At 53.8% G+C, this 13,790-nt stretch overlaps 2 protein-coding genes across 8 annotated transcripts; one reads left to right on the top strand and one right to left on the bottom strand.

The window, feature by feature from the left end:
- Positions 1–1,327: 1,327 nt before the first annotated feature.
- Positions 1,328–7,774, bottom strand: BCL2L12 (BCL2 like 12). Of its 3 annotated transcripts, none has more exons than XM_045531141.1 (7): positions 7,673–7,774; positions 6,940–7,054; positions 6,584–6,726; positions 5,665–5,751; positions 5,487–5,578; positions 4,444–4,716; positions 1,328–1,541 (listed from the first exon to the last, which is right to left on the bottom strand). In XM_045531141.1, the coding sequence occupies exons 2-7, from the start codon at positions 7,044–7,046 to the stop codon at positions 1,491–1,493; spliced, it is 753 nt and encodes a 250-aa protein (XP_045387097.1). In that variant the 5' UTR covers positions 7,047–7,054; positions 7,673–7,774; the 3' UTR covers positions 1,328–1,490. The 3 variants fall into 3 exon arrangements, with proteins under 3 accessions (XP_045387097.1, XP_045387098.1, XP_045387100.1); XM_045531142.1 differs by having other exon boundaries at positions 7,678–7,695; XM_045531144.1 differs by lacking the exons at positions 4,444–4,716; positions 7,673–7,774 and having other exon boundaries at positions 6,940–7,129.
- Positions 7,775–7,904: 130 nt separating this feature from the next.
- Positions 7,905–13,027, top strand: IRF3 (interferon regulatory factor 3). Of its 5 annotated transcripts, none has more exons than XM_045531137.1 (8): positions 8,025–8,116; positions 8,726–9,016; positions 9,705–9,876; positions 9,962–10,032; positions 10,655–10,847; positions 10,954–11,334; positions 12,170–12,285; positions 12,771–13,027. In XM_045531137.1, the coding sequence occupies exons 2-8, from the start codon at positions 8,732–8,734 to the stop codon at positions 12,936–12,938; spliced, it is 1,386 nt and encodes a 461-aa protein (XP_045387093.1). In that variant the 5' UTR covers positions 8,025–8,116; positions 8,726–8,731; the 3' UTR covers positions 12,939–13,027. The 5 variants fall into 5 exon arrangements, with proteins under 5 accessions (XP_045387094.1, XP_045387092.1, XP_045387095.1 ...); XM_045531140.1 differs by having other exon boundaries at positions 8,050–8,116; positions 8,844–9,016; XM_045531138.1 differs by lacking the exon at positions 9,705–9,876 and having other exon boundaries at positions 7,905–8,116; positions 8,844–9,016.
- Positions 13,028–13,790: the final 763 nt, after the last annotated feature.

Raw genomic sequence — 13,790 nt, forward strand, 5'->3', positions numbered from 1 at the left:
ATTTGTTTACTGTATGAGAGCTGACATACGAGCCGGCTCAGCTGGGAACCTGCACATCAGGTGACTCAATTTTTTTGCAGGTCTGTGCATAAGCATGCCCTGGAAGGACCGTGAAAGAACTGTATTGATTTTGGGGTTACAAATAAATTTTAGCAAGTAGGCAAATTCCCAAGTACAGAAACTGCAAATAATGAGGATCAACTGCAATTGGTTTCTTTCTGTGATCCTGTATGTTTCATTCATTGTAAGCATTTACAAACATTATTCTGGGCCAGGTGCAGTGGCTCGCACTTGTAATCCCAGCACTTTGGGAGGCCAAGGCAGAAGAATTTCTTGAGCCCAGGAGTTCGAGACCAGCCTGGGCAACATTGTGAGACCCAATCGTGGTGCACACGCCTGTAGTCCCATCTACTTGGGAGGCTGCGGCCAGAGGATCTCTTGAGTCCAGGAGTTTGAGGTTGCAGTGAGCTGTGATAACACCACTGCATTCCAGCCTGGGTGACAGAGCGAGACCTAGTCTCTTAAAAACAAACAAAAAAGCCACATTATGGGCCGAGTGCGGTGGCTCATGCCTGTAATCCTAGCACTCTGGGAGGCCTAGGCGGGTGGATCGTTTGAGCTCAGGAGTTCGAGCCCAGCCTGAGCAAGAGCGAGACCCCATCTCTACTAAAAATAGAAAGAAATTAGCTGGACAACTAAAAATATATACAAAAAATTAGCCAGGCATGGTGGTGCATGCCTGTAGTCCCAGCTACTCGGGAGGCTGAGGCAGTAGGATTGCTTGAGCCCAGGAGTTTGAGGTTGCTGTGAGCTAGGCTGACGCCACAACACTCTAACCTGGGCAACAGAGTGAGACTTTGTCCCCCCAAACAAACAAACAAAAAACACATTATACTGTGAAGGGGGATATGGCCCTAAAAATGTGACAGACCACTGGTCTACAGGTAGGTGAGGAGAAACCAGCAAAAAAGGCTTGGAAGGAGCAGTGGGAGAAGAAAAACAAGAAGAGGGTAGAGTCTTAGATGCCTGTGAAGAAAGATTGTAACTTTATTCTGGAACTAGCTGGAAAGACTCCATGACCATCAATGCAGGATTAGCTGTTGTAACCAAATTGTGCAACAGGAGAAAAAATGTAATTTGCTGGAATCATATTTACAGATATCTTCAAATATGCTGTGTATCCAGGTGACAGGCTCTTGTAGGGACTCCAAATAAATATCTCTCGAATGAATGAACTTGTTCCTTCCTCAATTTATAAGCCACAGACATCTCTGAACCAAATCTCCTCTACTTGGAACTTAAGTTCTTGAGTGAAAGAACAATTAAATACTTTCAAAAGTTTTTAATATGAAAAATTTTAAACAATTTCTTTTTGGTAAAAACAGGTAGGGCAGCCACCACCCCACAGCCCTGAGTGGGACAAGAAGGCACACAATACGAAGAGGGCAGAGACATGAGGTCCAATCTTGTAACAGCTTCTGAGGAAGATCTCAGTCCAAGGGTAAGTTCAAGTCCACGGGTGAAACGGCTAGGATGCCCTCCTGGAGGGGAAAAGTGGCAGAGCTCTGTGAGCAGGAAAGGTGTCCTTCACCTGCAACAGCGCCCCCATCAGCCCAGTGACATCAGAGACAGGGGATGGCAAAGAACCAGAGCAGGGAGGGGGACTGACACCTAGAGAAGGGGACAGAGACGCAGATAGAGGGGGATAGGGATTGAGGGAGAAAGACAGAGCCAGGGGACAGGGGGTGAGAGCACTGGAAGAGAGCGGACAGAGACAGAGAGAGTGGAGAATGGGGACAAAGACTCAGGGATGGAGAACAGAGCTCTGCCATTTTAATGATTAAGAGCCATGGCTTTGTATCCAAATCCCGATTCTAGGATTTTCCCTCTCAGCCCCCAGAAGACGAGGATAATAACAAAACCTCATGAGGCTGTTGTGGGGTTTAAATGAGATCATTCTGTTGAAATCCTCAGCAAGGACGTGGCCCCCTGGGAATACTCCCTCAGCTGACCTGTTATCACTCCTATTAAAAATAACAATTTTAGGCCGGGGGCGGTGGCTCACGCCTGTAATCCTAGCACTCTGGGAGGCCGAGGCGAGCGGATTGTTTGAGCTCAGGAGTTCGAGACCAGCCTGAGCAAGAGCGAGACCCCGTCTCTACTAAAAATAGAAAGAAATTATCTGGACAACTAAAATATATATAGAAAAAATTAGCCGGGCCTGGTGGCGCATGCCTGTAGTCCCAGCTACCTGGGAGGCTGAGGCAGGAGGATCGCTTAAGTCCAGGAGTTTGAGGTTGCTGTGAGCTAGGCTGACACCACGGCACTCACTCTAGCTAGGGCAACAAAGCGAGACTCTGTCTCAAAAATAAATAAATAAATAAAATAACAATTTTACAAACAAATGAGCTTCTTTGCTGAGCTCACATCATCCAGTCCCCTCAACATTTGCTTTGAGGTCTAAAGGGCATCTCCTTCCCTTTTTTGAAATTTCTGAAACAAGGGCTCTACTGCCCGGGCTAGAGTACAGTGAGTGGCATTGGCCTAGCTCACAGCAACTTCAAAATCCTGGGCTCAAGCGATCCTCCTGTCTCAGCCTCCCAGACAGCTGGGACTACAAGTGCGCACCACACCAGGCTAATTTTTCTATTTTTTGTAGAGATGGGGTCTCACTATTGCCCAGGCTCGTCTTGAACTCAAGCAATCCTCCTGTCTCAGACTCCCAAAGTGCTAGGATTACAGATGTGAGCCACCAAACCCAGCTGGCATCTCTCTCTTAACTGGACCACTTCCAATCATCTCTGACTTCCTCAACTTGCTACCCCCCCCATCGCCCCCAGCCCTCAGCCCTCCCTCTTCCCCATCTCAGGGACCTCAGATGTACCCCTGCAACTACTCAAGCCAGAGTCCTTTTTCTTTTTAAACAGAGTCTCACTTGAGTAGCTGGGACTACAGGTGGGCACCACCAGGCCTAGCTAATTTTTTCTATTTTTAGTAGAGATGAGGTCTCGCTCTTGCTTAGGGTGGTCTTGAACTCCTGAGCTCAAGTGATCCTCCCGCCTCAGCCTCCCAGAGTACTAGGATTACAGAATCCTCTACTGACCCCCCTACGTTGGTCTGATTCATTCTCATCTCTCTGTGCTCCCTATTTCCACCCTCGCCCCCACAGTCTGCTCCCCACACAGCCACCAGGAGGCGCCTGTTAACACCTAAATCAGTTCAAGTCTCTCTGCTGCTTAGAGACCTTGGCTGACTTAAAGTCCAAGTTCGCAGGATGACCATAAAGCCCTGCATGCCACGATGGCCTCTCTTCTCATTCCAGCCGGCTTACAGTGCTCCGGCCCCACTGGCCTCCTCAGACACACCCGGCCAGCTCCTGCCAGGGAAGCCACGGTTACATTCCAAGAGCCTGGCATGTGTCCTCACAATGCATCTCACAGCCACCCAGGAGGCAGGTGAGATGGCCAGAGGGCCAGAGGGAAAAGTGGTGCTCAGGGAGATGGGGACAGTAGCCAAGCCACACAGCCAGCACGCTGGAGCCCAACCCAAGCCTGAGACCAGCATTGGAGATAAAGTAGTGAGTAAAAAAGAGGGAAGTCTCCTTGGTTTTCTAAAGCTGATACATTAGAGTCAGAAGAAGCCAACAAACAAAAATGAATAAGAAAATGAGTAAAACAAGTCAATGCTACCATCTGTTAGAAGGTGCAGAGTGCTACAGAAGGGAAAGTAAAGCAGGGCACTGGGTGGGAGGTGTGGAGGTGGCTGCGATTGTAAATGGGGACCAGGGAAGGCGTCACTGAGGGGGATACCAGTGCAGAAGGAGCAGAGGAAGCGAAGCAGGGGGTTACCCGGGGAAGGGCATCCTGGCAGGCATCACTGGAGGGGCAGGCAGTAAGCATATAACCACGCAAACGCACGCCCACTGTGTGCCAGGCAGTGCACCAAGTACTCACCAGGATGGTCCCATTTTAACCCTGACGACAACCCTTTGAGGTAGTGCTACCACTGTCCTCTACATAAAAGGAAACTTAAGCCCAGGGAGGGGTAATCACTCACCTCACAATTGTTAGTGTATACCAGTTAGGGTATACTAGCGGTAATCACTCATCGCACAAGGCTCACAATTGTTAGTGTATACCAGTGGTAATCACTCATCGCACAAAGTTCACAATTGTTAGTGTACGCCAGTTAGTGTATACCAGTGATAATCACTCATTGCACAAGGTTCACAATTGTTAGTGTATACCAGTGGTTTAAGCCAGGCATAGTGTCTGCGCTCATCATTGCAGTGCCTGGTGTACAGTAGGTGCTCAACACAGCATAAATGGACAGTAGAGCTGGGAGAACACCTGAGGTCTGAAAGGAAACCTAAGACGACCCCGGCCCTCATCCATCACATCATAGTTGGGTTAAGTGAGGCCCGGAGAGGCTTCTGAGGCTCACCCAGCCCCCGTGGGCCTGGATCCAAGGCGCGAAGCTGTGCACGTGCTCCACGCTAAGTCCGGCCAGGGTGCCCCCGAGCCCGGCCACGCGCCGGCTCAGCTCCATGGCCAGAGCCAGGCGGGCCAGAGGCTCTGGTGAAGGTGGTGGCGGCCCAGGGCATGCGCGACTTGGGTGAGAGCTGCCCTCACGGCTGGAAAACAGCTCCACTAGGCGGGAGAAAGAGCCAGTGGACAGGCGGACCAGTTTGCTGCGCAGGGCGGGGTCGGAGGCCAGCTGTGGGGCGGGGAGGGGAACAGGCAAGGTCCGCATAAGCCCGTAGGCGACTAGGAGGCGTGGCTTCCCCATTCAAGCCAACTCTCAATACTAAACCTCTAAGCCACACCCCATCTATCACACCAGCCAATCACAAGCCAGACTCTATGGTCTCTGCCAAACTACTCTTAGGACGGTGGCCTAGAACCTGAGCCTCTAAGCCACACCCCTGCTGTGGCCTCAACAGCCAATCAGGGCCAAGCTCTAGGTACCCACTGGGTTTTCCCAGTCAGAGACCCTGGGGCAGGGCTAAGGTCTACGACAGCCTTGCCCTCTACCATACAATTAATATTATGGAACCATGTACTTTGCCCAAATTCCCAAGCCAACCAGGTTTCAGGACAAGGTCATGAGCCATGCTTCCTCTGGCAGTCCATTTTCCCTACATTCTAAGCCTTGCCTCTCCCGTGATCAATGAGATTTTAGACACTCTCCCACTCCCACATTCATTCCCTTACTTCCCCAATTTGGCCCAGTCTCTCCTAGATCATGTATTTGATGGTCACATCCCCTGCATTTAGGCCACGCCCCTCTAACAAGCAATGAAAGCCACTAATATAAAGTACAGTACTGCCCTGACCATACCCCTGTCACTCAACCCTTCATTGAAGCCTTGTCCCACCTTCTCTACCCTTGACCACCCAAAGAAAATGCACATCCAGCTTGTGATCTCAGTGGCCCACTGTCCCAAACTCCTAAACTCGATGAGGGCTAGAACAGATGCCCATCACCTTCTGGTTGATGACTTCCGCCTCCTCCTCCAGCAAAGCCACCAGCCTCCGAAGCAGCGCTTCCTTCTCCGTGGGTGGGGGACCCTGTAACTCTGGAAGCAGAAGAGAATTTGGCTGGGAGCAGAACCCTGACTACCCTCTTACCCCCATCCTTCTCCAGGGCTCCTCTGCACCTCACCAGGGCTAGGTGGAGATCTCAGTTGCTCTTGGACCAGCTGTTCCAGCCGCTGGGCCACCAGGGCATAGAAGTCTGGAGTAGCTGGGCCTGGGGTGAAAAGAATTAATGACGGGTCTCCAAGACATCAGGAACTTATGGATTCTGTCTGTCTCCCAACTACCTTGCCATGAAGCAATGATTTCTAAGCAAGCAAACTTGGTACCAAAAAAAAAAAAAAAAAAAAAGCCAAAACCCTTGTACTTTCCCCCTTTATCATATCCCCAAACTGGACTTAGAATGTTAGAGTCAAACTGGACCTTGAAGATTATCTCATCCAAGGAAGGCAAGCACAAGGCATTCCTGCTATTACCACCCTATCCCTTGGCCATTGCAGGCATCACCAGTTGATCACAGCACTCCTCTCCCCAGCTGTAAACTGCTTTTCAAGCTACCAGTCCCAGCAGCCATTACTAGTCTATCCATGGTTCACATATGAGAGGAAACCTGTTGGTCATTCTTGATCAAGTCCAATGCCTTTCCCATGAATTCCTACTCTGCTACTGAAAAACAGGGAAGCAGGGAAGAGAAAGGATTTTTCCCAGAGTCATACAACCAAAATAGCCAGGGAGTTGTGATTGAAACCTACGTCTCCTGCCTTTCTATTAGGGGTATTCATGGCTACAAAAGTCCTAGGGGCAGGAAAGCATGTATGGAAGGAGAGAAATAACAACTAGATAGAAAGGGATCAAATGCCTTCCGAAAGGCAACCCACAGAATTGACAGATAGAAATCTAACTTGGGGATAGCAGAGGGGGGAGAACAGGATGGTGAAGGTTGGTGCTGAAGACCCCACACAGCTACCTCCTAGCTGAGTGATCTTAAACTAGCACCTTATCCTATGCCTTGCAAGTTTCACGAGTGATCTAAGGAAATCTCTTACCAGGCTCTGAACCATAGCAGGGGCGGAGGGGCAGGGAGCAAGGCCGAGGGGACTCAGGGGGAACTGCTCCTCGCCCCAGGGGGCAGGGAAGACATCTTCGAAGGCGACTCAGGAAGTCTGTTGGCTCCTCTTGGGCAGGGCTCCTGGGGAGGAGGACCTCAGACAGTGACCCCAGAGACCTCCTGTAAGCAATTCCTGCCCCACCCCCACCCCGCTGAGAACCTCTCTCTGCAACTCCAGGGACAGAGAATAGAGCTAGACAGAAAGAGAGGAGACAGGGTGAGACCAGGAGCAAGAGTTAGAGAAGGCCCCACACCAAATGCAGGCCCATCGGGGAGAAAGGCAACACCTCTTACCTGGGTGGTGTTGTAACGGGGGACCCGGCAGCCTCACCCCGCCTAAGAAAGGCAGCTAGGACCTTCAGCGTGTCATCTCGGAGCCCCAGCTCTTCCGAGCCTGCCATGGAGGCACCTGTGAGAGAGGAGGCTAGGGGCTGGACTTTAGGGTTCAGCAGGAAGTGCAGGATTGGAGGCCAGGACTTGTGAATCCCAAGAAAGGAAGGTGCTGAGGGCCTGGACTCCTGGGTTCTTTGGAGAGTTGGGGTCTGGGGACCCAGACTCTTGAGTTCCCAGAGAGAAAGACATGAGAAATAAGACTCCTTGATGCTAGGAAAAGAGGGAGATGGGGGCCCGGATTCGTGGGTCTAAAGGAGGAGGGGGCTGGGATCCTGGACTCCTTAGTCTGAGAGAGAAGAGGACTAGAGCCCCAGACTCTTGGGTCCCCGAAGGAGAAGGTGTCTTGGGGTCCCGGCTCCTGGATTGTGAAGGAGGCATAAACCAAACTTCTGAAGCTCTTTGAGTATGGGGAACTACTAATCCCAGCAAACTACAAGGCAAATATTCCCCTTGGTCAGTGCTTGTTCGCCGGGCAGCCTGCTGGGAGGTGTAGTTCCAACTATCTGACTCAGGCTGGAATCTTGGGGACCCTGGACGCTTGGATGTCGGAGAAGCGGGACTAGGGTGCCCGATCCTGGTTCCTGGACCCCTCCTCTTCCCTCCTCTCCCCAGCCTTCGCCAACACCCTGCTCACCTGACCTGGGGCCCCGCCGCCGTCACCGCCTCCTCCTCCTCCACCCCCTCCTCCACCCGTACAAACTTTTTAGTAGCTCAACTTTCCCGCGCCTGCGCACTGGGCCGATTTTTGTAACCGCCCCAACGTGGGAGGGGCGGGGCGCTGGATGCATGCGTAATTTGCATATGACGTTCCCATCATGCCTGTGTACGGAAAGCCTAAGAAGGGCATAGGGAGGGGGCTGGTCCAGACTCAGTGGACCGCCCCTTTGGGGCAGGAGTCTGTCACCCAAAGGATGATAAAGTTGCCTGTATTTCAAGAAATCGATCGTAAAGAAAGGCCCAGCGCTCTAAAGCTCAGCCGTCGGGAAGGGGGGTGCGCAGCTTCGAGTTTGAGAGCTACCCGGATCGCAAAGACAGGGGTGGGCCCCAGCACCCTGCGTGCCCCTCCTCTCCGTCGTAGGTAACGCAGAAGAGCCGGGGAGGTAGTTGGCGTTCGGAAGTGAGGAACGGGAGAAAGGCTGGTTCTGCGCTGCTAGCGGAAAGGGAAGCAGACGGGAGCTACAATGGCCGGCCCTGGAATTGGCTGTAGAAAAACTGTAGAAAAAGTAGGGAGGGAGGACGAAGAGAGGAAGCGTCTACACTTAGGGGATCTAGGAGAGGGAAGGGTGGACCCTATAAATGGGAGGCAGTTCATTCTAAAAAGTTGGGGCATGCCCTGGAGGAGGGAGGCTGTCTGATAGGAGGGAATTGTGGATGGAAGTTCTACGCTGGAAATGGGTAGGGGGATCTTCTGTGGGGGAACTGTGGAAAGGGGTCTACACTGGGGTGAGTGTAGAAGGTAGGGGTTTACGCGTGAGTAGCATCTGCACTGAAATAACCAGGGAGAGAGGGCTCTACCCTGAAAGTGGGGCTACCTGTTTTCATTGATGTGGGGGAGGGAGTAGACGGTTGGCACTGAAAGACGCTGGGGGACGGTCTACAGTGGTTATAGGAGGGAGTCCTCGCTGATTAGGGAGCCTCTCTGGACGATGGGAGGACGGGAAGAGGAGCTTTCCTGTTTGTATCCCAGGAAAATATGGGTGAAAGACCTGCGCCGTGGCCCGTTACAGAGAGGTCTGGGTGTGGAAACCCCAGGCCAAGAGGGCCCGGGAGGCTGCCTGCGCCCAGGAACTGCCCTGTGCGCGCAGGTGGGACGATGGGAACCTCAAAGCCACGGATCCTGCCCTGGCTGGTGTCGCAGCTGGACCTAGGGCAGCTGGAGGGCGTGGCCTGGGTGAACGAGAGCCGCACGCGCTTCCGTATTCCTTGGAAGCACGGCCTGCGGCAGGATGCTCAGCAGGAGGATTTCGGCATCTTCCAGGTGCGTACGCCCCGGAGCGCGGGAAACCGAAAGCAACGCGCTGGGCCGGAAGGGCTCTGGGCTCCGGGGGGCGGGGGGGGGGGCGAGGAGGCGGGGTTAGCCCACGTGGGGCGGGCTCGTGCTAATGCTGGTGGGTGGAGTCAGAATGGGCGGGACAGGGCTAGCAGGATTGGTGGGGTGCAGGAAGGGTTGGAACAGCCTGGTTTTGGGAATAGAACCGAAAAGTGGTGTTAGAACGCCAAGGAAGTGCATCCTGGGGGCGGGGAGCTCTCTGAGGGCCGGGCTCTTGGTTGTAGGATTTTGGGGGTGGCTGTTGGAACATTAGTGGCGAGACTCAGAGCCCCAAATCTGGGGTTACTAACTACCAAATTAGAATACACCAGGGGTGGTAAACAGAGTGTGAGGGGGTGGGGTTATCACGGAGGGTGTCCTGAGCCAGGTAGTGACAGGGTTAGATGCCAAGTAGGACCTGGAAGGCTGGCTCAGAAGAGGTTTTTGGAAAGTGGAGGTGATGATGGAGGTTAGGAGGGGGAGCTTGGGGCGCAGAGAATTTGGAGATGGAACCTTACAGAGTTAGAACTTGCCAGGGGGAGAGGGTGGTGTTAGGACCAGAGGAGGCAGGGTTAGGCCCTTAGGGATGAGGTCTAAGTCATCTTCCCCTATTATCCTGGCACCACTGTTACCCCAGGCCTGGGCCGAGGCCAGTGGTGCCTACACTCCCGGGAAGGATAAACCTGACTTGCCAACCTGGAAGAGGAATTTCCGGTCTGCCCTGAACCGGAAGGAAGTGGTGCGTTTAGCAGAAGACCGGAGCAAGGACCCTCACGACCCGCATAAAATCTATGAGTTTGTGACTTCAGGTGTGCCAGAGCGGGGCTTCGCCTGCAGCGCTGGGATCTTGAGGGTTCCCAGCACCCTTACTCTGCTCACCACCTTTCTTGGCAGGAGGTGGGGACTTTTCCCAGCCGGACACCTCTCCAGATACCAGTGGTAGAGGCAGTATCTCTGATACCCAGGTGAGAAGGTGCCCAACCCTCTGCCCCGTCCCCATGGGCCTGTTCAGGCCACCACCTCTCCCTCTCAACCATCACCCCAGCCTCTTCCCCAGCCTCCAGTCTGTCCTCTGCCTGACCCAGGGCTGACCTTGTCTCTCCCCTATTCCCAGCCCATGGCTCCCAGCCTTTAAGGAAGAAAATTCAGAGTTTTCACTGGGCATTCAAGGCCTTAACACACCTTTCAGGATTTCATAGCTTTCCTCAATTTGCAAGTGCCCTCAGCCTCTTGGGAACTCAAAACCTCCCTCCTCTTGATCTTGCTGATGTCAGTGCCAGGGAAATGTCCCCTCTGAAATCTTGCCCAGCCTGCCCTGCCCAGATCTTGCTTGCATAGAACCAGATCCTTGGGATGAGTTAGCTACTACCCCTGTCATGGCAGCACCCGGCATCCGTTAGACCATGTATTCTGCTGTTGGTGCCCGTGGCCGGCTCTCCCCCGCAGACTGGAAGCTCCTCGAGGGCAAAGCTCAGGTCTGACACCTCTCTGTGCCTCCACATCGCTGAGCACAGGGCCTGGTCCATATGAAGTCTTTAGAAAAGGCTGTTGAAATGCCTAGCTCATTTTTTTTCCTTTTTTCTCCAGGAAGACATTCTGGATGAGTTACTGGACAACATGGTCTTGGCCCCACTCCTGGACAGGCAGCCCCCAGGCCTCCCTGTGGCCCCTGAACCCCACCCTCAGCTCTTGCTGAGCCCCAGCTTGGACAGTCCCGCTCCCTGCCCAAACCTGGAGCTCCCTGAAAACCCGCTGAGGCGGCTGCTGGTGCCAGAGGAAGGTGAGTGTCAGCTGTGGGCTGGGAGGGCCTGAGGCTGGGGCAATAGGCCCCTCACGTTCTTTCTTTCCATCTCCCTCCGCCTTCACACGCTGCTGCTGCTGTTCAGAGTGGGAGTTCGAGGTGACAGCCTTCTACCGGGGCCGCCAAGTCTTCCAGCAGACCATCTCATGCCCAGGGGGCCTGCGGCTGGTGGGGTCCGAAGCAGTAGACAGGATGCTCCCTGGGCAGCCAATAACACTGCCAGACCCTGGGCTGTCCCTGACAGACAGGGGAGTGACAGGCTACGTGAGGCGTGTGCTGAGCTGCCTGGGTGGGGGACTGGCTCTACGGCGGGTTGGGCAGTGGCTCTGGGCCCAGCGACTGGGGCACTGCCACACATACTGGGCCGTGGGCGAGGAGCTGCTCCCCAGCAGTGGGCACGGGCCTGATGGCGAGGTCCCTAAGGACAAGGAAGGAGGTGTGTTCGACCTGGGGCCCTTCGTGGCAGGTGAGTGAGGCAGGGGCTTAGTTCTGCCAAGTGGAAAGCAGCAGGGCACAAGGATTAAGAACTCTGGGCTCAGGCGGTTTGGGATTGAATTTGGGCCCGCGCTCTGCTCACTGTATAACGTGGGACAAGGGACTTGACTGCTTCGAGCCTGTCAAGTCTAAGCACAGTCTCCTCTCTCTACCTACCTGCCAGAGCTGGTGTGAGGCACGGGGCCCAGCACAGAGAAGGTGCTCAGGGAATCAGCTGCCACCATCACCGTCATTATGGTTAACTATGGTGGACAAACTAGCAAGACGAGTCCCTTAAGGTTCCACTGTCCCATAGAACTTTGCAGTGATGCAAATGATTTGTATTTGCATTGTCCCTTACGGAAGCTACTAGCCACAGGTGGCTGTTGAGTACTCAGGTGAGGGCAACCAAGAAGGTGAGTTCTTCATTTTATTCATTTTAGTTACAACTTAAATTGAAATATCCATGTGTGGCTAGTGGCTACGTATTGGACAGCACAGCCTGAGAGGGCTGGAGAGCAGTAAACGGCAGCCGCCTTCTACTCCAGAGCCACTGAGCATGCCGAGGGGAGACTCCCCTCCTCTGGGCCTGTCCCATGCTGAGCGCTGAGGCTCTGGAGTAGTGGTTGGGGGTGATCTTCCAGCCCCACCCTGGAGGGATGAGGAACACAAACAGAACCGCAGGGACAGTCCCCAAACAGGCAGTCCCCTGGTCGTTGTGGCAGAGGCTTAGGTAAGGGGAGATGGCAGGGCTGTTACTCAGGTTTTGGGGGAGGGATGGATAGAGGGTCTCTTTCCAATCTCTGACTAAGCTCCTGGGCCCCCAGGTCTGATTACCTTCATCGAAGGAGGCAGACACTCACCACGCTACACCCTCTGGTTCTGCATCGGGGAGCCATGGCCCCAGGACCAGCCATGGACCAAGAAGCTCGTGATGGTTAAGGTGCCTGTGGCCCTGGGTCCCTGGGGCTGACAGGTGGTCTTACGAAGAGAACAGTTTGCTTCCAGAAACTACAACTCCCAGAAACCCCTAAAGTGTCTCTGCAATTACCAGTTCCTTATCCCCAGGAGCTTCTGGGTGTCCTTCCCATGGCCCCACCCCACAAAGCCTGTTTTGAACTATCTAAACCATGTGGCAGTTGGTGGACTACAAGTCCTACCAGCCTCTGTGAGGAATGATGGCTCCCAGGAGTCTGGATCACAAGCTGCTCAGCTCCAACTTCTAGGAACCCTTCCTGCACCCTTGGTCCTAGGAACGCTCTCTGGCCTCCTGCCTTTGAAAATATAGGGAAAACTACAACTCCCAGCAGCTCTTGGCCTATTCTAGGTTACAGCAGGGGTTGCCAGGGTTCTCAGCCCCTCCCCCGCCCCTCCATGGTGGACAGTCCTTGGGTGTTTTCCCTGACTTGTGTTCCCCTCCCCCTGCAGGTGGTTCCCACGTGCCTCAGGGCCCTGTTAGAAATGGCCCGGTCAGGGGGCGCCTCCTCACTGGAGAACACTGTGGACCTGCACATTTCCAACAGCCACCCACTGTCCCTCACCTCCGACCAGTACAAGGCCTACCTACAGGACCTGGTTGAGGACATGGAGTTCTAGGTCCCTGGGGCAGCCTGAACCCTTGCTCCTCATGGGTGCGGGCCCCTAATACTCATCCTTGACCAATAAACTGGTTCCTGCTGTGGTCACCACTTGCGTGTGTCTGGTGTTGGGTGTCCCTGGGCCATACTGACCTAAGCTGGCCTAAGCTGGTTGTTATTCCTGCTTGGGGGGTATCAGTTTACCCATCTGCGCAGCTACCCACAACTCAGGTGGCCAATGCAAGAGGACCAGATGCTGGGGGTGAAGGGGGAGGGTGGTTCCTTACTTTTCCCTGGGGACCTGGGGACGAGGTAACAGTCACCCCCATTTTACAGACCAAGACACTGACGTACAAAGGTCACAAAGTGGAATCCGGGTCTGGCTCCAGCACTGCCACTCTGAGTGAAGCCCCAAGGCTGAATCCAGAGCCCCTGCCTTGGCTATAAACAGTTTGGGTGAATGTCCCTTCTGCCTAGGCCTTGGGCGCCCCCTCCCCCCTCTGTGGGGGCAGGATGAGGCAGCTGTAAAGGGGCTCTGCCTGAAGCCACCTCTGGAGCCCAGGAAACCTGCCTGCCCCAGTGACCCTGGGCACTGCCACCTCTTGCTGGGCTTCAGTTCTTTTTTTTTTTTATTTTTTGTTTGAATTTTTTTCTTTATTTTTTTTTTCATCACGGCCCTCAGTTCTGAGTGATGGGACTCACTATGCAGCCCTTGCTGCTTTGTGCCTCAGTTTCCCTCTCAGGAAAGTGGATTAGATCACCCCAGCCTCACAGGGGCTGCTGACAACTGAATCCAACTCAATCGGGGACAAAGACCTGCTTCTGGGAGCAATTCTAAGGTAGTCAAATAGCACCCAGCTGCCCTGAGCTT

Source organism: Lemur catta, chromosome 19, assembly GCF_020740605.2.
Source record: "Lemur catta isolate mLemCat1 chromosome 19, mLemCat1.pri, whole genome shotgun sequence".
Classification (NCBI taxonomy): Eukaryota; Metazoa; Chordata; class Mammalia; order Primates; family Lemuridae; genus Lemur; species Lemur catta.